The sequence below is a fragment of the Anser brachyrhynchus genome, assembly GCF_964034855.1.
Source record: "Anser brachyrhynchus genome assembly, chromosome: 1".
NCBI lineage: Eukaryota > Metazoa > Chordata > Aves > Anseriformes > Anatidae > Anser > Anser brachyrhynchus.
In genome coordinates this window covers 127,022,408-127,046,500 of record NC_137694.1, presented here as the reverse complement: position 1 = coordinate 127,046,500, position 24,093 = coordinate 127,022,408, and the positions used below count along the sequence as shown (strand labels likewise).

At 38.8% G+C, this 24,093-nt stretch overlaps 1 protein-coding gene and 1 long non-coding RNA gene across 4 annotated transcripts in view; both read left to right on the top strand.

Annotated features, from left to right (window-relative positions):
• POLA1 (DNA polymerase alpha 1, catalytic subunit) overlaps nt 1-24,093 on the top strand; it is a 220,839-nt gene that overhangs the window by 129,316 nt on the left and 67,430 nt on the right. For all 3 annotated transcript variants that reach the window (XM_080587453.1, XM_080587452.1, XM_080587454.1), the window contains exon 35: nt 22,676-22,792. In XM_080587453.1, the coding sequence (XP_080443579.1) occupies nt 22,676-22,792 (117 nt within the window). The remainder of the gene's footprint in view (nt 1-22,675; nt 22,793-24,093) is intronic.
• Nucleotides 22,799-24,093, top strand: part of LOC308193225 — a 15,502-nt gene continuing 14,207 nt past the window's right edge. Inside the window, exon 1 of the long non-coding RNA XR_013949474.1 lies at nt 22,799-24,093. This exon is cut by the window's right edge and continues 5,740 nt beyond it. This is a non-coding gene — a long non-coding RNA (uncharacterized lncRNA).

Below are 24,093 nucleotides of genomic sequence, written 5' to 3'. Positions count from 1 at the left end.
TTCATTCTGAGAAGCCCATCCTTGCTTCTACTTTCCATGTACTTCCTTTTCACATTCGAGCTCAGGGGGCACTTGTTCATCCACACTGTTTTTTCTGCTTGACTTGCTATGCATTGGAGTGAACTCGTCCTTGTTCTGGCGAGGTTGTCCTTGAAGATGTACCAGGTTTTCTGGGTTCTTTTGCTCTTTCAGAGCAGCCTCTCATGAGATCCTGCCAAGCAGATCCCTGAAGAAGCTGAAATCCCTTTTCTTGCAGTCCAGAATTCTGATTTCTCTTGTGTACTTCTTTCAGGATCTTAAACTCCACCATCTAAAACTCATTTGAGCTAACGATGCCATTGATGTTCACATGCCTTATCAGTTCTTCATGTTTCGATGAGTAACTCCAGCTGAGTGTCTCCTTTATTCAGTTTCTTATTCACCCATCAAGAAACTGTTCTCAAAACATTCCAGAAATCTCTGGGATTGCTTGTAGCATACCACTTGTCCCTTCCAACATGTTTGAAATCTCCTGTGAGAGCTAAGGGCTCTGATTGTGGGATATCCTAGGTATGTAATGAATTTTTCATCTTTTTCCACTTTCTGATGAGGTGGACTGTAGCAGATGTCCACCTCAGTGTCCTCTTTGACCCTACTCCTCTTCTTCTACCCATAAGCTGTTGACTGGCTTGTAACCCACTCCAAAGAAAAGCTTAAGGCATTCAGGGTGTTCCTTTACAAAGACTGCAACTCCCTCTTCTTCCCATCCTTGGCCTGGCCTACTTGAAGGTGCTATAGCTGTCCTTCACAGCACTCCTTTCTGTGCTGTCCCACATGCCGCATCGCCGTAGTCCGTGTGAAGTCGGTTCTCTGACAGCGTGGACTTCTAATTCCTTCTGCTTGTTCTCTGTGCTTCATGGCTTTGGGTAGAGGCATTTAAGATGCCTCTCAGTTGTGCTGCCTTTGAGGGGAATGCAAGAGTTTTGCCTTCATGCTGTCACCTGGGTGTTTTCTCATGGCTCCTTGTGCTGTGACTTCTTTTCAGGCTTTGGTTACTGTCCCCCCAAAATCCTGTCTTAATCATCCTTGTTAGATTAGCAAGTCTGATGGAAATGATACTGCTATTCTGCTTCAGCAGATGGATCTTACCACTTCCCACTTTGTTCCTTTTTTACCTTTAGTATTGACCCCTGGAGTACACTGCTAGTTACTGGCATCCGGCTAGACTTTGCAGCACTGATCACTACCTCTGGGCCTGGCTGCTGAGCCAGTTTTCAATCCACCAAGTTTTTCCATCCACCAGCCTGTATTACTCCTATTTTCTCTAGGTGGAAGTATCTTGTGTTGCCTGCCTTTTACTTTCCCTGTGCATATTCTTATACATTCTGATCAAGTCACCGCTCAGGCTTCTTTTAGGATAACAGAGTTTGTGCTCTTAAGGTCTGTTGCTGTTGTAAGTTGTTTGTTTTTTGTTTTTTTTTCCAAGGCCTTGAAATTTTGTTTATGGCTCTTTACCAGTTATTGTTCAGCTTCTTTTAACTCTTGTCACCAGAACTGTCTGCTCCAGTATCACTCTCACCAGTATCTTTGAAGGAAACCACCTCAGTACTAACGCACAGTTCTTCACTATTAAATCCCTAGGTCTGAGGTGTGCCTTCAGAGCTTATGTTGAATTACTTATCTATCATGACTCCTTTTCAGCTGATAATTTCTGGGATACAGTATTCCTGTTCTGTAGGTGTGAACTGTAGTCTTTGTTCCCAGTGTGTAGGTTTTGTTTGGCTGTACTAAAATGCATTTTGTTTTGAATGAGTGCAGTTTACAAAATCAATTTCCTCATGCTTATCGTTATTTACTGTTCTGCTTTTGTCATCATTAGATTTTTTTCTGAATTGATTTCTCTCTTCTGCTAATCACTAATCATGTAAATGTTGAAGAGTATGCGTGTAACCTTTTCTTTGTGATACATCACCAGAATCCCCCTCTATCCCATATTGACAAATGCTTACTTGACTGTCATCACTTTGTGTCTCATGGACAATTGATTTTCTGAGATGCTTCAACTTTGTACCTCTTAATCCATTTCACATGTACTTTATTAACGCAATGCTAATTCTATTGTGGTGTCCTTTGGAAGTAAATCAAACACCATTAAAGAGATAAATTATAGTACATCTGCCTTTCTGAACCAAACTTGTAATCCTATCAGAAAATGAACTTCATGTGTGGTTGATAATTGTCCTATATAAAAACATATTGACTGATGTTAATTACATTCCTGTCCTTAAATTCTTGATCGCATAAAGTTCCTGTCAGTATTTCTGTGTTTTTGTGGTTTTTTTTTTTTCTTCTCCTTAGGTTAATGTTAGAGTGATGCATACAAATAGTTGTATAGATCATCCTGGTTTGCTTGTTTAACTATTTCAGGGAAAATTAGCATTTTTGTAGATAGGTGAATCTCAGTCTTTTGAGGCAGCTTCCGGTTCTGTGAAGTCCAGCAAGCAACAGATCTTTTTACCTCTAGATACATCAAGTACAAGTAGTCATTGTATGAATGAATGTTCTTGAGTTTTAATGGCCTATCAAGGATTTCATTGCTAACAAACCCAGAGGTAGTTTTTGATTTGCTACCAGACTGCTTCTGCACTCTTCCAAAATACAGGGAAAGTTAAATTTCTATTTTATTGTGCTTTAAAGATTTTTTTCATGTTACATTCTTAGTAATAGGTGGCTTAATTTTTCGTATCAGGGTTATACTTCAGAAAAGATTTATGTTGATAGCTGTCTGTTTTCAGTCTTCATTTCTTATACATGTATTTTATGTATTCCACCAACTTAAAATGTGCTTGTCATTTTCCTTACCTTACGAAAAAGGACTGTCTTGCAGCAACAAGAATATAGTTGATTGGTACTGCTCTTTTACTCATATAAAATCAGGTCGTAAAACCAGTTGCTAAGTAGTCAGTCTTCTACTCCAGTCATTTAATTTTTCTTTACCTGTCATAATGAAATTCAGAATTTCTTTCAGACAAACAATTTCTTATATGAAGTATTCTCTTTTCCAAAAAATACTTGTCCTAGAAACAACATGTATGTCTACCACAAACTCAAAGCAGTGACACTATAGCAGCATTTTTTTTCTATCAGACAGTAAGCTCTCAAGAAGCCGTAGTTAGAAAGCTCACCTGCGCCATGCTATCTTCTGTATTGACCTTTTGACTTTATAGGCTCTGTAGGTCTTATTGGCAGGTAACCTTTAAAAAGAAGAAAGGAAAAAAAAAAAAGCAATAGTGTATATTTGAAGGATCATACTCTACCTGCTGATATTGCACTGTTTGTCCTTCCTGAATGAGGTTTACTAAACACAATTTTTAGTAAATTATGCTGATAGTTACATGCATATATTTGTAAAATAAATTCCGTGCAGTTACGATGTCCTATTTATTGTACTTGCTGTGTTGGATCACCTTTGTATAAGCAACAGAAAAATTTCTTTCCAATTCTGAGATTTTTTTAGTTAAGGAGTTTGAGTTTTATTTATTTATTATACTTATCCAGGAGCTTTAGTAGCGTAAAATCCAGCTGGTTACTTTAGTTAGGTTAAAGAAACCCCTGGATGTCATCTGGACCAGCTGTTTCACTCAAAGCAGATCCAACCTTGATGTCAGATCAAGCTGCTTTGATCCAATAGATGAAATGTGAAATATCTTCAAAAGAGAGGTTCTACAACTTGTCTGGGCAAAACCGCCATGGGTGCAAACAGGTCAATTTTGTGTGCCCTTTCTTCCTGTTCTTAACATGGCCCTATTTGTCCTGAGTAGCCATACAACCAGTTCCAGATGGTCCTGTCCACCTCCTGTGATAAAGCAGTAGTACTGACTGGCTTTACATCAGTCCATTTGAAAATACTTTTAATAATGTGTTTTATTTAATCTCTTTCTATCCATACTCATTGATGTGAGTTATTTATATATTTGTGTAGATGGTTTGGATATATATCTGGGACCTTTCAGTTTGAGGCTGAGCAAGAACAGCAGCCAGTTGATTGTACCGACATGGTCCTTAGTATTTTCTTTGCCACTGGTGTTGTGGCTGCTATTATGTCCTAGAAAAAAAATAATAAAATTTAAAGAAGACACCTTTCTGTTGTTGCTCTCTGCAAGTCCTTTTCCCCTTTCTTTTTTCATACAAACATCAGAGCAATTTTTAATAAAGTTTGCCATGAATTACATTGGTGTAAGTTTTGAAAACTTTGTTTTAAAAAGCTTTGAAACATTGCCATATTTCGATGTCTGGCCTGCCATTTTGCATGGTAAAGCTGCCTTCTAGGTGAAAATTTAAGCTAAAATGGATTAGCATTCTTCAAGATTAAGGAAAATTTAATTTATTATTTTTTTTTAATCTTAAACTAATCCGTAACACCTCTTCTGAGATGCTGTTGATCTTTTCTGGCGTCACTTGGGTGTCCTGGTGGACACCACATAGAACACGAGTAAGCAGTGTGCCCTTGTTGCTACGAGGGCTGGTGGTATTCTTGGCTGCACAAGGCAAGGTATTGCCAGCAGGTCAGGAGAGGTAGGTACTCCTTCCCCTCTTCTCAGCATTGGTGAGACCACCAGTGGAGTGCTGCGTCCAGTTCTAGGCTCCCCCCTCCCAGTACATGAAAGATCTGTGATGAAGGAACTGGAGCACCTCTCTTGGGAGGAGAGGAGGAGGGGGCTGGGACAGCTCAGCTTGGAGAAGAGGAGGCTCAGGGGGATCTCATCAATGTCTGTAAATGCCTGAAGGGAGGGAGCAAGGAGGACAGAGCCAGGCTCTTTTCAGTGGTGCCCAGTGCCAGGACAAGAGGCACTGGGCACAAACTGGAGCCCAGGAGGCTCCCTCTGAGCACCAGGCAGCACTTCTGTGCTGTGTGGGTGAGGAGCCCTGGCACAGGCTGCCCAGGGAGCTGTGGGGTCTCCTCCTTGGAGATCTTCAGAAGCCACCTGGGCATGGCCCTGGGCAGCCTGCGCTGGGTGTCCCTGCTTGGGCAGGGCTTTTGGAGCAGGTGGCCTCCAAAGCACCCTGCCAACCTCAGCCAAAACCAGGCAGGTCAACCTAGATTCTTGCGTGCTTTCTGGTCTTCATAGCAAGTAGCAGTGACACCCACCTGAAAAAAATTATTGATAGAAAATGTTTAATCTGTCTTTCAAAAATTGTATCTCCCTCTGGCCTCTTGCCACAGTCTTTGGTCTATGTCTGGAAAGTGTGCCATTTATGGAGATTGTCCCTCGAAAGACGTTTGCTACTTACATGGAGAATGATATGGCATTGAGTATGAGAACCTGCCGAAGAAGACAGTCTCTCCTAAAGAAGTGGAGAACTTTGCAGTCTGACTGTAGTGGGAAAGGCGAATAAAGTCAAAGCTGGGGGGAAATAGAACGAGGGCTGTCTTTCTGAAAATAGGCAGGTCTAAGAAGGTTTGACAGAGAACTAAGAGGACTGCAGGAAAGGGTTGGGGGAAGTTGTTGGAAGTAGTTATAAAAATGGATGGGTAGCTGAGGGGAGGCTAAAGAAGAAGCCTAACCATCCCAGAACACTTACCAAAGGGGTTTTTGAGACTTTCAAGTGTCCTGTTTGATGCTCTGTTTAATTAAATAAAGGAAACAGGAAGAAAACAGAAGCAATTAACAGGGTGTTAAGCAGGGCAGCATGGTTGTGTTTTTTTTTTTTCCTTAGGATAAGGTATGCTACAGTTGTATTTTAATTACTCCAAAGTGTTACAAAACCAGAAGTTGTGGTTGAAACATGCATCTTGATACATGAACCAGCCAAGTGAGCACTGGCAAACAACTACATTTATGCAGAGTTGTGGTCACCTGAAGAAGAACGGGAAATGGGAAAATCCAGTGTGATTTAAATCAGCTTAATTGTAGGCCACAAGCATGAAAATGCTTTAATTATAATCACTTGCTTATTGCATGATAGTGCAGTAAAGCAGTGTTAGAGCTGTTCAGGTGACCTTGCAATACCTGAAATACAGCTGCTATGGCTTGACTATGAGGAAGAGTTTGTTTCATCCGTGTTTGTATTTTCTGTAGGTTGTCTTTTGCTGTCCCTGTAGAAATACATCCAAAATGCTAATTTTATAAACCTTTAAGAAAAAAAAATTAGCATGTTCTTTTAGCAGTAGGTCCTTGCAAATGTTCAAGTTCAGCAAGATTCATTGTCAGAATTCTAGGCTTTAGGAACAAGTTTCAGGCCCTTGATCAGCAAATGAGTGTCTTAGGATGTCATAGAGTTTTGCAGAACTAGGTCCTAGAAAAGGAAATCACTTGCTTAAAATTTACATGGAACAGGAGCTAAGTGTGCTTTTTTTTTTAAATACTAATGGCTGTTTAAAAAAAAAAAAAAGAAGAAGAAGAAGCAAGTATTAATAAATTATTTACTCAGAGGCTCAGAGGGTGGTGTGGTGAGACACTAGCACAGGCTGCCCAGAGAAGCTGTGGATGCCCCATCCCTTGGGGTGCTCAAGGCCAGGCTGGATGGGGCTTTGGGCAGCCTGGTCTGGTGGGAGGTGTCCCTGCCCAGGGCAGGGCAGGTGGGTAGGATCAGGTGATTGTTAAGGTCCCTTCCAACCCAAACCATTCTGTGATACGAAGTATGATTGAAAGGATGGGTATAGGTGAGCAAAGACTAGAACTGGAACTTGGTAGATGCAGAGGAAAGTGAAAGCAAAGAAGCAGAATTGAGTGGGATTAGCTAAATTAGAATATTCAAACTGGGAATACATTGGATAAGCTCTTGGTTGGGCAGGTAGGCTTGAAATAGCATGACGATGTGTGAAGATGAAGATAGGCCTGTGAAAGTTTGGACAGGAAAAGCAATTTTATTTGAGAGTGATTGATTTGATTTAAAAAAAAGTGTAAAATCTTAAGTTTTTGCTTGCCTCTGCTATTGACAAACACTGGGCAAAATGCATGGCTTGCAGAGAAGGAGGAAATTCACTGTTATTATGGGTTATTCCCTGCAGTTTGAACAGCAAAATCTGTGCATTCCCTTAAGTCCTATTTTGAAGGATGGGCTGAAGGACGAATGCTTAAAAAAACAAACAAAAAAACAAACAAAAAAAAGAGGTCCTGATATGGCAGAGTTGGATACTTGAAAGTTGAGAAAATCCTGGATTTATTACTGCCTGCTGAAGTTTGGTCCAAATTGTTTGTCTGATGTTATCCCATTTTCTTCCTTCAATAGATAGCAGCCTGCGGGTTGGATAGTGCTCACTAGGTGAGAAAGCAGCCTGTTCTGGTTTCCTGACGTTGTTTAGTGGGTGTCCTTTACCATACTGCATGCACTCTCCACAACTTTGCATACAATTATTTATTTTTCTCAGGGGTTTGCTGTGGCACACTTCACTGCAGTGCTGAGTGGCTCTTAACATCTCTTTAAGAGCCACGCAAAGTGAGGGGACAATTATTTTTATTTCTCAGAGAAACAGGGCATGGAGGAATGAATATCAAATGTATTCAGAACTTTGGGTGCCCAATCTGTGATGCAAAGGACCAGATTTTCAGAGTATGTATCAGTGCCCGAAGCACAGCTTTCAGCTTGCAGTTGGATGTACTCAAACGTCAGCTGGGTAGACCTTCAAATTTCAGCAAAATCAGCCTGATTTCTCTGGTGACCATTGCTTAAGAGTCCTTCCAGTAAAGTTGAAGTGACTTGTCCACAGGGAGCAGACAAGGGAGGCAAGGAGAATCTCCGTAGCAGGGGCAAAAGTACTTTTCAGCTCTCTGGGGCAGGATTTAGTTGCCTTTACCACTTCATTTTCATTATTTCATTTTACTATATAGTCTCCAGTGGTTACAGTACACACGGATACAGCAGTGGTCTTGTTCACTTTGCAAGCCTGTTTTATCCTACTGGCAACCCAGTCCTTTAATGAGAACCGAAATAAAGACGTGGTCCTTAACTGTAAGTTGACACATGATTTGTATGTACAGGGAATCGAAATGAGGATTACGCTGGCTTCTGATTGCACGCTTCTTGCAGCTTAATGTATTTTTCATGTACTCTGTGTATGTGAACATTCACCGTATGTTCATTGCTAAAGGGTGCTACCGGATGTTATAGGAGCGATGTGCATCCATCTGATGACAGAATTTGGCCTGTGTAGAGATTTAACTTGTTTTTATTAATGGTATCATGAAAATTAAGCTCTCAGCCATTCAGTCGGTTCACTGTAGCATGATAAATGCTTCAGCACAGAACTCACGCATCAGTAATACATAGCAAATTTATCTTTAAGTTTAATTAGTAACATGTACTATGCTGTTCCCAGCAATTTTTTTCTTAAGCAGAATTATTTCTATATTTGTAAGATTTCTGAAATACGTGGTTTTAATGTGGTTTCTTGTAGTCTTAATAAAAGCCTATATTGTAACATTAAGATTCTTACAATTATAAAGAAAATAAGTTAAAAAATCATAGTTTATTAAATATATAATACTATTGATAGGCAAGTGTTTTAATATAGTAAGTATTTTCTTAGAAATTGCCCGGTTTGGTCATTTTAAGAGTGTTTTTTTTTTCTTTTCAAGCAGTTGCTCCCTCTGCTTTTGGATTTTGCTCATGACTTGACTTCAGCTTCCATGGTTTGCTAATGCTGCCAGTGAGGGAACTGGAGCACTCAATAGTTTATAGTTTCCTTAATTATCTGCTCTTCAACAGCTGCTAATATTATTTAAGGAAAAAAAAAAAGAAAAGCAAAAAGTGCCATCTCATCTCTAGGTCCGCTGCGGACAGAAGCCGCCAAGGCGACTGTAGCTACCCTGCCTGCGCGGCGCTGCCTTCCTCCTTCCCTCTCTCTCACTTTCAGTTTTCAGTGTAATGAAGAGCAGGAGAACAATATTCTGTAATTAAGGATTCCATTAAGTTGAAGAAAAGAGCAAATGGAGTTGTTTGTTCTCCTAGCTGCAAAAATTTGTCTGGGGTGGGGGTTAGTGGTAGTAGCGTGGAAAGGGAGAGGTGGGTGGAGAGACTAAGTCAGGGCTGTTTGTTGAATATACTGTTAAGGACTGTTACCATCCTAATTAATCAAGTTAGAAATTACAGCTGTAGTCGGTTTCCCCCCAATTCTTGTTATCAATTTTCTTCTCTTTTGAGACAAAGCAAATATAAATTTTGTGTTCATTTGTCATTCGTTCTTTGACTTCAGCATCTCTGAAAATAACAATGTAGCACAAAAGACCAGTATTTACCTAGTTGTAATGTGGGTTGCCATGGTGTTTTGCAAATTATTGCAATTATGTTCACCATGCGAGTCGCCCTTGGTAACTGGCGAAAAAACTGATAATCCTGTTTTGAACAAAAGGTCAAATTGCTGAATAGAAAGTCTTGATTAACTAAAAGATGTACAAAGTGGAATTATTTCCTACCATTCAGAAATAGTTCTTGATCGGGTTTGGGGGAGGGGGTGAGTAAGTACATCTGATTACTGAAGTACAAAGCATTGAAAGGATGTTGTCTTGAGCCTTTCATGTAGTCTTAATGGTGGCTTTTTTGTCAAATTTACCCATTTGCGGCATTGAAAGAGGCAGCTGCATTTAAGCTTGAGAGATGGTGCTTTTTCAAGAGTTCAGTGCATGGAAAGTTCTCAGCAGTATCTGCAGTTTACTATTAGACCTTCGGCTATTAAAACTGATGTGCTGCATTTGAGCCCATAGCTCTCGGTGCTTGTAAAACCCTCTGACTGATGATCTAATAAAGTGCTCTTACCGGACAATCTCTGATCAGATACTTTAGAAAAAATAAAAAAAAAAAAATAACCACAGCTCTGAAAAGGCTGGGGACAGAAACAAATGGCTCCACTGAAAAGTTTGCTTTTGCAGTCTGCGCTGGAAATATTAGTAAATACAACTTGTTTTTCATGTTAAGTACTTTAAAGGTCCACAGCATTGTGCCAGAAATCCTTTTTATTTACATGTCCAGCAGTAAAAATTAATCAGGGACGATGAAAAACGTTCATAGCCTTAACAATTATATAAACAGATAGAACGTTCTTTTTCTCGTCGTACTCAAAACCCTGCGATGGATTTCCTGCACTTTATTGCTGTATTCCTCTTTCCTAATTTTTTCCTCTTTGAGGGGGTGGGCTGGGGGAAGAGATGAAGAGCAGGAAGGGTTTTTCATTTTTAATTATTTGGCTTTTTGTTTTTAAATAGCTACCTGGAAATTAATTCTTAAAACTTTGGAGAGCCTGTGTGAGAGCAGCATGAAAGCAAAGTAAACCTGAGCAAGTTTGTGGGTTTCCATTCTGCATCACCTAGCAACCCCCCGGCTCAGCCAGTTCCCTTGTCTGCCCTCAGTCCTGTTTGCAGACCATTCAAACTGCTCGTCGAAACCATGAAAGATATTCAGTTTCATTAGTGCCATTCTCAAGGAGAAAATAATTAAACTTAAATGAACAAACATTGCTTAGCGATGCTTTAAACTTTCCTAGTTTAAGGTGACCAGGCTGTTGAGACCATTTTCTCTGTCATTACCTCCTATTCTGTTGAGCTCCTCTAAACTCATTTATGTATGTCAGCTCATTATTATTTTTAAAGTTTTCACAACTGTATTAACTCTTTCAGTATTCCAGAGGTGTTCAAACCATGTTGCAAAGGTAAATGTTTCACATAAAGTCTTTTTATGTACTTGGAATGTATAATAGAGTCAACAGATCTTACTGTTATTGCCGGGTACAAGGGTACATGGTTAAAGTCAGATATTCCTTGCATATGGTCAGTGTTATGTCTGGCATCAGTGAACTTCCTGCAAAATGGTTCTGCAGTGGGGGAAAATTTCAAAGACAGCATGTATCTTTGAGGGGAGAGGGTAGAATAGTGAAAGATGGGGGGGGAGTTGAGTGTTTGCAGCTTTCTGCCCAAAGTAGAGGCACGGATCTGAAGAAATCTTCAGTTCTTACTGTTTGTGTTTTGCTAGATTCTTTAGCAAGCAATACATGGATGGACTGTATGAGCTCTTTGTGCTTTGTTGACAGTTGACAGACAAAGCAAAATTATTTGTGAAGCAAGGTACTGTACTTAGTTGTGACCTGTTACAGCCTAAGAATGTGGCTTGCTTTGAGTTGTGTGAATAGGGAGAATATTTCACAGAATAGACTTGAGTATCCTTGTAGTGGTTTTAGACGTTCGTACAGAAGTATGTAAGCCATCTTTCACTGATCTTTTTTCAATGTAGTTTTCCATATGTAGTCATTTTAAGTATTCCATCTCCCCGTTGCTTACTTGAAATCTAATTGAGCTGTTTTCATATTTTCCTAAGTAAAATAAAATAACTGGTAGTTGCCGGTTTTCTTTGAGGACAGTATGTCAGACTATGAGCACTTGTGCTCTACTTTACAGTGTTTTGGGTGTACATTTTGGTGCCCAGAACCTTATTTTACTGAAGATAAACAAGACCAAGGTATTGGCTTTGATGTGAAGTAAAGCAGAACATAGTTGCTAATTTAGTGTATAATGTACAACTGTTAAGGTTGGAATTTGTCTGCTTGTGGTGCTATTACATGTGTTTAAATGAGGGCCACTGTTTGCATCTAACCTATCATAAGGGTTTGGAGTGCTCCATTATCTTTTCAGCAGGCTGATGACAGAGCCAGGTCTTTGCACAAATGAGATCAATAAGTTTCAAATAACTTGTATGAAATGACATATGACTGTACATTTGAAGATGTCTTATTAAAAATTGATTTTTTTAAAGCAACATGTAAAACTCTTACAGTGACCTACAAGATATTTTTCAGTTCTGTCTTGGTTGATAATTTTGTTTAAAGCATTTTTTTACGTTAGTTTGAGCATTTGGGTTCTTCTTTGGGTGGTGGGGTACATTTCTTGCTTGTTCCATTATCTCCTACTTTGATATTTTTTCTGAGACTAATGATCAGACTGATATGACAGGTATTGCTGAGAGTAATATTATCTAGAGGTTAATGAAGTTTTCTTTCAGTCTTGGGTGTTTTCGTTCATTTTTTTTTTCAGTTTTGGATGAGAAAGTAATTCCAGTTCTATTATTTTGGAATATCTAAATCACAAAATACCATTATTGGAAGTCTACAAACTTTCATTTTCAGTAGTATAGAAATAGGCATGTGATTGCGGCTTACTTTGTGTCACAAGAGCGATACTTTACTGATAGTTTTTTGTGGTAGCCAGTTTATAAAAGGGTGGTTACTATATGTGAGTAGTGAATAAATGTCTAGAAAGTATTCTTATGAGACAGAATTTTGTTGTAGGCTAAGTCCTCTGAATTTACATCGAATTTCCACAGTATTCAAAGGCAGCTAGGCTTGGGTCTTTCCTTTTGGTGTTTTGGATCTGAGCAGTTTGGTGTGAAAGGTAAGCTTCTCTTTTGTAAAGGCTGCCAGGAACCCACATCACTGCCTCTGTCATTCTAATATCGTCAGCTTTTTCAAGATAGAAGGACACCTCATGTTTTCCTGAGAAACTATTTCCTCTCTCATACTTTGTTTAAGGTAGCAAGTTAGTGAAGCTGCATTAATTGCAGTTTGACTGGTTGCTCTGGACTGTCACATCTGGTCTTTGAAGGGTATGGATCCCATTGACTCCAGTTGCCTTTCAGTCAGTTTGGGCTGGCAGCTTTCCAGTGGGGAGCTGAGGTGACAAGTGTGTCTCTGAGATCAGGAGGGTTCAGTAGATATTAGTTTGGAGAGGGTATCCTTCGCTCTTACCAGCAGTACAGTCTCATTGGGTGGTAAGGTGATCATTTGCCTTCCACTAGGAAGTTGTTGGCTAACGTGCTTCAATTTGATAACGTCCTTTAACTGGTTCCTGTGATAACAATGCTGGATATAACCAGCCATCTCCATGGTCTGTACTGCTTTGAAGTAGTACACTTTGAAAAGCAATTCATATCTCCTTGTTACTATTCTTTCATTTAAGAGACAGTTGTGTATTTTTCCTCAAAGATTGCTTCTATCCATTAATCAGCCTGGCTAATGCTTTCTCAGGCAAATGGTGAATTCAAGAGGAGCAGAATGAACCATCCAGGAAAGGCATTTCCTTTCTTTATGAGAGGTTTTTTTTATCCACTCCATCCCACAGCTGAATTCAGATCAGTTATATAGGCCAAAACTCAAGAAGCTCTGAAAATGAGGAAGTGCTTTGAAAAGAAATTGAAATCATATCTTCAACGTCCACTGAAGTGAGGCAGCATGAAATGGAGTGTGAAAAGCTGTGGTCCCTGTTTACTTTTTTCCTAAATTGGATGATCAGGTAGCATCAGACTCTCAAACTACTCATAGTGGGAAATAGAACCTATTTTTTCTGGATGAGGAACTAGGTATGATATATAATGTATCGGGAAAAAAAAAAGTCAAGTCAGCAGAGAGGAGTGAGTTGGTTTAAATAATAATAATAATAAGCTCCTTATATTTGCTTGTGATTCAGATAGTCATATACCACATTGGATCTTTGACAAGGTCTCTTAATGGACTACGACTAGTTTTATGTATAAATTTCAGGAACAAATTCCAGTCATTGAGAAACGAAAACTATTTGCATTGCTGCTTGGAATTGAAAACCAAATGCCCACAATACGTAACAGAACACCAGAGAACACTGAATAAGCATTCCCTGGGTAAAGTATTTAAGCTACAGGATAAATTCATAAAGGAACTGATGCAAATCTAAGTATATGCTGCAACATCTTTCCTTTCAGCTATAACAAGTTTGGCACTATGTTTAACATGGTACCTATCCCCATTAAAAGACAAAAGCTCTAGTCAGCCAGCGTCAATAATAAACTCTTGACCCAGCTCCTTTTATTAAATAATCTTTGAAGTCTCTATGGAAATATCAAGTGAATTTATTATTGGGAGATGATTAAATGTTACAGTGAGGACAGCAGTATAAAGCCTTAAAACAAGACATTCTCAAAGATCATCCTTTGTTTTTTTAGATTTGACTGTAGATATGCTAGATATATTCATTTTAAGAGATTTTTGACTTAAGTAAAAGATTCAGTTATGTCTAGCAGTTCAAGAGAATTTGCTTTTACATCTTGAAACTCTAGGATGAAATTCAGACAAATTTTTTCGCTAGTAAGGGATCTCTTGAACCTGACGTTAGGGCTTCTGACTTTCTACAGTTTGATCTCTGTGGTAAGGAAGTTTTTACATGTTAAAGTCAGGGAGGAAACTTTTCTAGTAATTTCTTGCTAAAGTTTTGACAAAGTTAAGTCTTGTGAAAGTGGGAAAGAAAGGTAGAATGCTTAGTGTGTTAATAACAATGTCTAGCCATATACTACTTTGAGATCTAAATATGTCTAAACCTATATGGGAAGAAGCTTTATAGACCCTGCAGATTTCCTTCAAAAATAGAAATGGTCAAGGTCTTACAGATACTGTTTTTTTTTATTAGTTTTTGGAGTTTGGTATGCTTGAGGAATATCAAGTTTCCTCTCCTACTTTGAAGAATGCTGAAAAAGGTGCTGACCCAGAATTCTGCATCACCAATTGGTTCCAACTCCAACACTATCTGGTTTTTAGGGCTGGTTTGTATGACTTCTGTCAGTAGGGTCTGCTTTCCTTTTATCAAGGAGATCATTGATAGCAGAAATGTCAAAATAGGTAAGATCCTCCGCCTCGGAAGGTGCAGGTCCACCTTCTATTTGTAGCGCTAACTTCTGGAGAGCTAAAAAGTCCCTTTCCTCAGGGACGAGTTTGGCTGCTGCATGTCCTTATAAAGGCTTCTATTCTGATGGCGGTCATTTTGCAAAGGGGTGAGGAAGTAAAAGAAGCCTGATGACTGATTTTCCAAATATGATCTTCTTCTGAGGTAGGATATTCTTTTTCCCTAAAATTTCTTTCTGACAAGATTACCTCCAAATGACACCTTACCTTTACGATGAATTTACTTGTTCTTTCTTTTACCTGCACGAACAGAGTGGTGCCCAAGAGGTTGCTTTTTAGTCATCATAGTGTGTTGTTTTCGTATGTTGATGCAGTCTTTTATAAGTTCAGGTAATTTAGTCTCAGAGTTGTTTTCATTAGTAGCTACAGCTTCCAAAGGAATGGCCATCTCTTCTCAAGCTGTCTAGGAGATGCATAGACTGGACTGGGTAAGATGTTTTACCGTACCACCTGTGTGGAGCCCTCCTGATCAAGCTGGACCCCACTGAGTCTATTTTGCTAGTTTCACACATAAATGACTCCATCCGTAAGACTGATGAAACTATCTAATGAACTATCTGATGCATCTTTTTACTTGCTCTGGAAAGACAACGGGAATGAAGAAGCTAGCTGGGCAAGAGAAAGTATATGAAGCAGGCAGGTGACAGGGTAGCACAGGGAGCTTTAAAAAACAAACAAAAACACTTTGCTTTTTCTGTAGAGGAGAACAGTGTGATTCTGATTATGCCAATCCTAATCTTTCATCATTGAGTCTTCTGTCTTGAAAAGAGAATAAATATGTCTATGCCTTTCTTGTGTTTGGCAGCAATAGAATTGGTTTCTCTATTAGAGTGGTCTTCTGAGGTTTTTGGCAGTTAGACTTCTCCATGAAAAACTGTAGTGTGCCCTTAGGAACCTCAGTTATGCTGAGCTTCAGCTCACTAAGTAGGTATAGTTTCCCATGTGAAACCTTGTTTATTATTTCTGATACCATCCCTGAGCTGAGGGCTTTCATTTGGGGATTGTTGCAGGTACGTGTCACTCTAGTCTCTATAGTCTATGGAAATCCCAGAGTGTGACACTAGGTCCTCACAATGTCGTTCAGATTTTCATTGCTGCTGTGATCTCACCAACACTATGCAAGTGCATTAGATTGATTCAGTGTTATTACTAGAGTATTTCTTTATTCTGAACTAACAAAAAAGCAGCTTGGAAGTTAAAATTACTTTAATTGGGTTTCTGGAACTCAGAAACAGTTCAGAAAAACTTCCATGACTTTACAGTAGTTCATCTTGAACTGGATATTGATTCCACCTGTGGTATTTCAAGTGTAAATTGTGATGCAGTTCTTAAAAGATGTAGCTACTATTAATAGCTGAAACTTGTGCCAAAGAATGTGCAAACCAAGGTTTTGGCTCAAGTTCTAATTCCTGAGATGCTGTGTGCTACTAAAGAGCGTTTGTCTGTCTGTTCCCTGAAATGTTTGGATATTTATAGAAGACGCAGACAGGTGGAACATGGAGAAACTACTTGAGATGTACACAGGTTATGGCAAGGGGAACTGATAACTTCAGTGTCACTGAGTCAAGTCTACTGTTATGATGAGAAACTTCGTATAAAGTGTTTCATAAAGTCATCAATCTCTTAACATTGCATGGAGGTAACAAATTTGATAGTTCAGGCAGTAGAAAAATCCTGGGGGAACTTTGTCCTTCCAGGGAACCAGTGGAAGACAACTGGTTCCTTGTCCTTCTAGGGAAGCAAAGAGCCGCTTTAACCAGATTTACCCTCTTGGGTAAATGCCCATGAGGGTAGACCATAATAATAGCAGAAAAATGTAGTTTGAAGATTCTGGTCTTGGAATTAGTGGAAACAAAATGCTTTTGTAGGAGTAGTTGAAAACCAGAGGTCAGTCTGAAGTCAAGGTGTCTTGATTAGTAACTCACAATGACACCCAAATAAGAAATTTCTCATTGTGTTGTCTAATATTCTGCCTTCTAAAAGCTGGTTTGCTGATCAGGAAGCTTGTGCTGGTTGACTGGGAAAGCTGGTCCAGGTTGTCTTTCCACACTTCCTTTCTGGGTTGGCTTGATCAGATAAGGTGGTATGTCCAGCTTTGCAGTGAGGAAGCTGCTGTGGATTTTGGATCTAGTTTTCTCCAGCTTGGATATCTTAGCCATCTGGAGATGGGACGTCATGTACCAAGATCCCATTTTCAAAAATCCACATTAAAACTGTCTTCAATGGAGACTGTAGAGAAGCAATCACTAATTACATTTTAAATTCAACTCCAAAGTGACTGATAGTGACCTGAATAATTTTCAGTGCTTGCAGCTTTCTCCTTTATACTACTGCATTTTTTCATTCTGTGTGAATTTAAAGCATCTTGGCCCCTGAGCATCCAGAGTATCTGAAGGCAGGAACGCATATACAGGGCTGAAGTGCTGTAGAGAAGCAAATCCAGTCCTCTACTGTAGCAGGCAACCAAGCTACATTGTGAAATGCAATTTGTAAGAACTATTAAGATAAAGCTCAGTAAATGTGTTGTTGACTCCTTCAACTTCTGTTTGAAAGGCTGTTCCAAAACCACTTGCCTCTGTATTTTGGGGTAATATTTATAATACTTGTTGATCAGTAGAATGAGAGAGGCTAATTCTCAAGAACAGACTTACAAAGAAAGAAAATTACTTTTGACTTGCAAATTTCTCCCCATTAGCTACAGTTTGTGGACATAGTACTCTTCAGGGATTTTCTTTTATAATGTGCATTTACTTCAGTTGTTGTTTTTTTTTTCCAGACTTTTTTTAAAATATATTTTAAAATGAGCTAAGCATTTATAGACAGAACGTTTGGAAATGCTAGTTGCTTTTTTTTTTTTTATCAACTTGCATTTTATTTCCCACAATGTTGAGATACCAAGTAGAACAAAACTGAAGGTTTTCTATTATGATTTTGTTTGATCTATTGCAAATTAATTTACAGACTTAGCGATAGCTGCTGGGAAATGAGGGATTGGTTTTGTTTGGTCAGCGAAGATGATAGGCATGGATCAAATAAGGGTTAACAATAATGCACTTGAACAAATTGAATCAGAACATAATGCATGTATTGAACTTGATTGCAACATGCATGTCCATGGAAAAGTTTTTTGTTTGAAACAAATCAAGGCTATGGCTTAATTATCAAAGCAAAACAAGAGACATAAAGAGCTACATGTTTCTGATACTGCTTTTTTCAAAAATAGCTCCCTTCACACAGTTATCTACATGTTTAATTTCCATGCATAATAGCAACAGTTATTGTTGTCATTTGTTAAGAGAGATTAACAGATAGTAAGTACAAACAAACGCAAATAAGTCCTGAATAGAGAGGTGACAAAGAAAGAGAGACCTCTTTAATGTTAATTATAACTGGTAGGAAGTCTAGACAAATTACATTAACTGTTTTCTCTGTGAGTTGAAGGGACATTTAGTTAGTATCTACGTAACGGATACTGTTGCACGTTCATTTTTGTGGACAACAACTTAGATCTCCATTTTTTAAATATAGTTTATTGAGAAATATACTTTTCAGTGAAAGTTGTTTTTATCATTAGTCCTTAGTAGTTAAAAACAGGTGTAAGTTGTTGAACCTGAATGCTTATTTTTATCCCAAGCTATTGTTTTTAGTTTAAGCAGATTTCTTCAGTCTTGTTTCACCTTCTGTATTTTGTGATCAGCAACGTTCCCAGTGTTTTCTTGCACAGTGACTGCATTAGACTGAAGCAATTGCATAAAGAAACTTGCTTCAAATGTTATTATTTAGTAGTAGTTTGGGTGGACCACCTCTCTATTCCCTTTTAAGATAATTGAAGCGGTACCTTGCAACTGGTGTAGTCCTTTGATTCTTATCATTAGCTAAAAATGCCAATAGGTGGCAGAAAATGCACTGTTACTTTTATCAAGCAGTATTTCGCCGTTGCCTATTTCTGAGTATTCTGCTCAGGCGAAGTTGGGATGCTGCTTCCATCCCAGGCTTTGTTTTTTCAGTTGCACTTGCATTCCCTAACTCTCATACCTTACAATCCAGCAGTTTTCATGCTTTATTTTTCTAGTATACTAAATTGTTTGAAGTTCAAGTGTAGTCATTAAATATGTTTTGAAACATGAATGTTCTCTTCTTGTGCGCACAGAAGCTTTTCATAGTTACAGCTGAAACACTCACAGAAACAGGAGGGTTTGGGACTGGGATAGGACACCCTCTGCACCTCCTCCTGCCTGGCTGTGTATTTTAAGACCCTCTTTGTGTCACACTGCTACCAGATGTTTCACAGGAAGGTATAGATACAAAGCAAATACGGCACAAATGGCTTTCCATGCAGGCCATGTCCTTAGTCTCTCCTTAATGGAAGATACATGACTTGTTCTTCCAAAAATGTTTTTGTTTTCCCTCACAGTAGCACTAATGATATTCTTAGTACTCACATGAGTGAGCTTGTGAAGTTTTCAAGTCCTTTCCTTCACTAACTTTTCATGGCAATAAATTATTCTATATCTGTTTAAGTTATTAAGAAAATGTGAGGCAACTAATCAACACCTTCCTCTTATAGAAATAAATCTTAAGTCCATGTGCAAAACCAAAGCTAAATACTAGCTTTGTGACTTCAGGCTCATTTTTATGTCCACTCACTCCAAAAGACCTTGAGTCAGAGCCTAAAGTAGGACTTCCATGGTGAAACATCAGCTGAAGTCAGTCAGTCTTGTTGAACAGCGTCTATCTTCCTAATGTCACTTGTGAGATATTTGCCGTAAGTAATTCGTGAGAGACAAGGAGAATTGTACTAGGACTGCTAGTGCAACAGTTGTGCAGCAGACCAAAATTAAATTCATAGAAGATTTCTGAATTCTTGAAATTTTCTCACCTTACAGTATTAAATATGTAATGATTTAGGTTGATAATCTGCATAACAATAAAACCCAAACATTGTGGTCAGTTATGGTGATCATATTTTTTCCAGAAAGCTTGCTCTGACATAGATTATACACTTATTTTATTAAGAGAACCCTAGATAACAGCTTGTCTCATCCCAAAATGTTAGGTGAACTGCTTTTTGGAGATGCTTTTTTCAACTTCCATTTACTCTAAACAGATCATAGGGTGAGTAGTTTAGGCTGAATATCAGGCTTCTAGATACCCAAAGTTGGGTGCAACAAACCCTAACTGCATGTATACCGGACTGTTTCTGACTCTGTGCAACTCTTTAGTCTTTAGAGCTGTTTTGTGTACTTCTGTTTCTGCATTACGGACTTGAGCACACATCTTAGGTAGTGCCATATACCTTGCTGTTGGCAGAAAGTTCATGAAGTTACTCTAGTCTGCCCGCAAGGGCAGAAAAGCTCCTTTGTGCGAGAGCAGCAGGAAGTGTTTTGAAGCGCATGGCACTGACTGTTGAGGATATGACATGGCTGGAGAAATGGTGAAAGAATTTATTTTTTAATTGGAAGAAGGGGGTAAAAATGACAAACACAAAAGGAGATGGTTATCTCCTTTTATCAGGTTATCTGATTGCTTAGAGAAAAAGCCGCAAAAACAAACAAACAAAAAGTCCCTGTATACTTCAGCAAATGATAGGAAAGACTGACAAAAGTTAAAAACTAAAAATCAACTTTTAAGAGGAGTAATAGTCAAGTCCCATTTTAAGTGTTCTCTAAAATGGAAAACTAAAGTTTATGTAACCTGCCACCTAAGTTCCAAAGCATTATAAATAAAGTAACTCAAATATCTAACTTCAAACTAACATACTGACATAATTGTATTAAATCGGGACACTGGATTGATTACTGAGGCCCAAAATACAGGTTCAGTTTGGTCCTTGACAGTGAGGAACGAAAACTTAAGTCACATCTAATTAACAAATTTGCTTTGTCAGCAAGCCCGAATCTCCACCAGCTGAAAGCCAGCAGGGTTGTGTAGCTGCAGCCTTGCCTTGCTGACTTCCCAGCGAAGATGGCGATAGAGGCTGTAGTGCTCTGAGGGAGGCTGTGGAAACTGAAAGGGTGGGAAACGTGACAGAAACTGGAAACCTCAGCTGCCATCATGGAGATTGGGGGGTAGAAGTCATTGCCAGGGTATAATGATACAGCTTGTTGCAGAACCGGTGAGCAGGGAAGCAAGCAGTTTTTTGAGTTGTCCTTCCTTTGGAATATTTCCATCAAAGTACCCAGAATCACTGTGTGTAGATTTCACTTCTTTGCAGGAGCAACAAAAGCAAAAGTTTGGAAATGCAGGCAAAAAATAGACTATTCAACTGTAGAAATATCCGATAATCTGAAATATGGAGCTAAGTAATGTTGACCCACTCAGGTTAGTAAAAGCAGGAACTGTTTGAGAGGAGTTGGAGGAAGACCTTCACGAAACGAAGTTGACTTGTTAGATAACAATGGAAGATGAAATCCTCTGTCAGTGTCAAGAGATGTAGATGCTAAAAACCCAATCTTAATTTTGCATACAATGTGTGTCTTGACTATTACAACTTAAGAATGAAATTGTAATCTTTGGATAATAATAAATGTCTTTCTGGCAATGACTGCTCAGTGTTCAAATGTTCACTAGTGCTCTGGGCAAACAGAACTAGAGTAAAGAAAGGAGCAGAAAACAAATGGTATGTACCATCTTCTTTCTGTATAAATTCACGTTCTTCTGGCATCCTGAACACAGTGTTGTGCAGTGCTGGTTTCATCTCTCTCCCCATTTGTCCCATTTTCCCTTGCCCCCTTGTTCTAAAAAAAAAAAAAAAAAAAAAAAAAAAAAAAAAAAACAAAAAAAAAAAAACACGCAAGAGCTTTAGAGAAGGGCAACAAAGATGTGGAGTGGTTTCCATGCAAGGAGCAACTAAATAAATTAGGACTGTGGTTTGGAAAAGAGTTTGATTGCAGGTGATGTGATGGAGGTCTGTAAAATCATGAGTGGCATGGAAAAGGTGAATGCAGAATGATTATTCCTACTCTCTCCTGATACAAGAACTAGAAGGCATTAGAAAATCTTTTTTTGGCGTGTTCAAGGGAAATAAGACACTTTTTTGTACAGTGCACAGTTATTCTGCAGGATGTTGTAGATGCTAAAAGTTTACATTGGTTCAAAGAGCACTTGAAATTCGGTGGGTTGGGAGCAGTAATGCATCCAGCACCACTGAATATATAGAGACACAGTGATTCAGGAGGTCCTTGTGCCATTCCCAAAAGTTGGGAGAATCTTCTGGAAAAAACAAACTTTATGCTTGCTCTTATGCTATTCCCTCGGCATCTGCTATTGGTGGTTTTTAGAGACAAGGTATGGCGCCGGTTTAACCTGTGGTTGGACCTGGTGCAGAAGGTGTTCTTGGGTACTTATGGATCCCAGAAATGTTCATTCTTCTGTACTTGTAAGAGAGGCCTTTTGCGTTGTTTCCTTGAGCTGACACAGATCAAGCAGGCTCATATATTATATCATTTTAAGGCAGCAAAAGTTTAGTTTTTGTTGAAGTCTCAATGGCTTCATTTTGAAGGAAGGAAGGCAGGAAGGAAGGCTGGTTGGCTGACTGGCTTCTGGCTGTCATCAGTAAGCCTAAAAATTAAAACTTTTCTACCCTTCAGAAGAGCAAGCAAGGAAATTATACTTTACTTTAAAATTTAAATCGGGGTGTCTTGTTGTCTGGTCTGCATAGTTGTATAGAATAATTCTGTTACATGGTAATATTGTCTGAACTGGAGAACAGCGGAGGTTTCAGTACATTTCAAGGAAGGGATGACTGAAGTGTGCAGAATGTGGGATTTGAAGCAAGAGGAATTTAATTTAGTTATTCACCATTGATAGTGTTGCCTTCAACAAGACCTTCATCTCTTTATATGTGCTTTTTGGATCTCAGGGCCATATGAGCTTCACAGAAGACTTTAAATTGTTTTGTTTGTTTGTTTTTTTCGCTCTTCCTTGGCTATGAATCATTATTTGGATGGAGTACTGCAACTTGGATTTATACTCAAACGTCTTCTACATTTTCTCTTTCTGTAGGGTTGGTTAATATGTGAGGAACCAACTTGCCAGAATCGAACCCGAAGAGTTCCCCTCAGTTTTTCACGGAGTGGTCCTGTATGCCAGGCCTGTAGGAAGGCTGTCCTGAGACCAGAGGTAAGTGTTTTGGGAAAACACTTTGACAACAATTGAGCAGGATTCTCGGGAAGCTTGCTTGCCTCTCAATTCTACCTTTCAAAAATAACAGAATAAAGCAGGAGTTTATAATTATGTGACTAGTTTAAAGGAGACTGTTATGTGCTTGTCCTGCTCCACATTCAAGCTGTGGCCTCATTGCTGTGAAGAGAGCATGCCATGCAGCTGCCGTGTTTGGAAAATTTCCAGCTGATGAGCATTTGGTCATCAAACTAGAATTTGTTGGAATGTTTCTGCCAGAATACAGGTAAATTAAAATAAACAAAACCAACCTTCTGAAACAAAACCAACTGCCTACTTTTCTGCTGACTGGTTCTCATCTGATTGGATGCTTATCACTAAAGTGCTAAGGAGCTGAAAGTGGGCTTTCATACCATCTTTTGGGGCTACTGATACCATCTTTTGGAGCTACTGTAAAGTGATAAGTGTTTTCAGGAGGTGAGAAGTTTTGGGTTCTGCACCTCCAGATTTGGCTTAGTGCCTTAAATACATAGAAGTTTTTAAACCTCACATTGAGCTGTATGCTTTAGTTGTTCGTAGTTCATGACTGCATGCTTCACCCTAGATAATTCTGAAATTAAAGGAAGCCGTCTCTATTATGTATTGCAGAATTCTGGCAAAGTACTTCCATTTCTTTGTTCAGGAAAAGGAGTACAAAACGAGTTTAACATTTAGCAGTCTTGACATTTTCCAGAGTTTACATGTAAGAACCAAAGTTAGAGAGAAAAAAAAAACATAATGAAAAAAGGGAATCTTTGGCTGGTATTCATTTCAGGTTGTAATAGTCTTTAAATTATCCATGGTTATGTAAAACTTAGAAAAATCAAGGGTTTGAGATAAGGGGGTCAATGCTCTGAAGAAGACAGTGTTGTATTTACCACATGAGATTTTTTTGGTCCTTTTTATTTGGCACTTCAGATGTAGAGAGTCACAAAAGATAAGTGTTAATAAAGATCAAGGGACTGAGACAGTATTGTCACAGATTGATCAAAAGATAGTGATTTTTTGCTTTAGTGATGAATTAACGTTGAAGAATATAAGATCAGATAGAAAGCAGGTAAGAATGAATGGAAGTTCACAGTCTCCTTACACAGGAACCGTAGAGAGACATAACATGAGAAAGGAAGAAAAGCAAATCTGACAGAGAACAAACCTTTCACATATGCTGTTAAACTAGAGTTCACTGTTTTAAGAAATGTAAAGCCAGAAGCGGCAGAAAAGCACTTATATGGGTATTACAAGCATCCAGGCTTGTCAGTTAA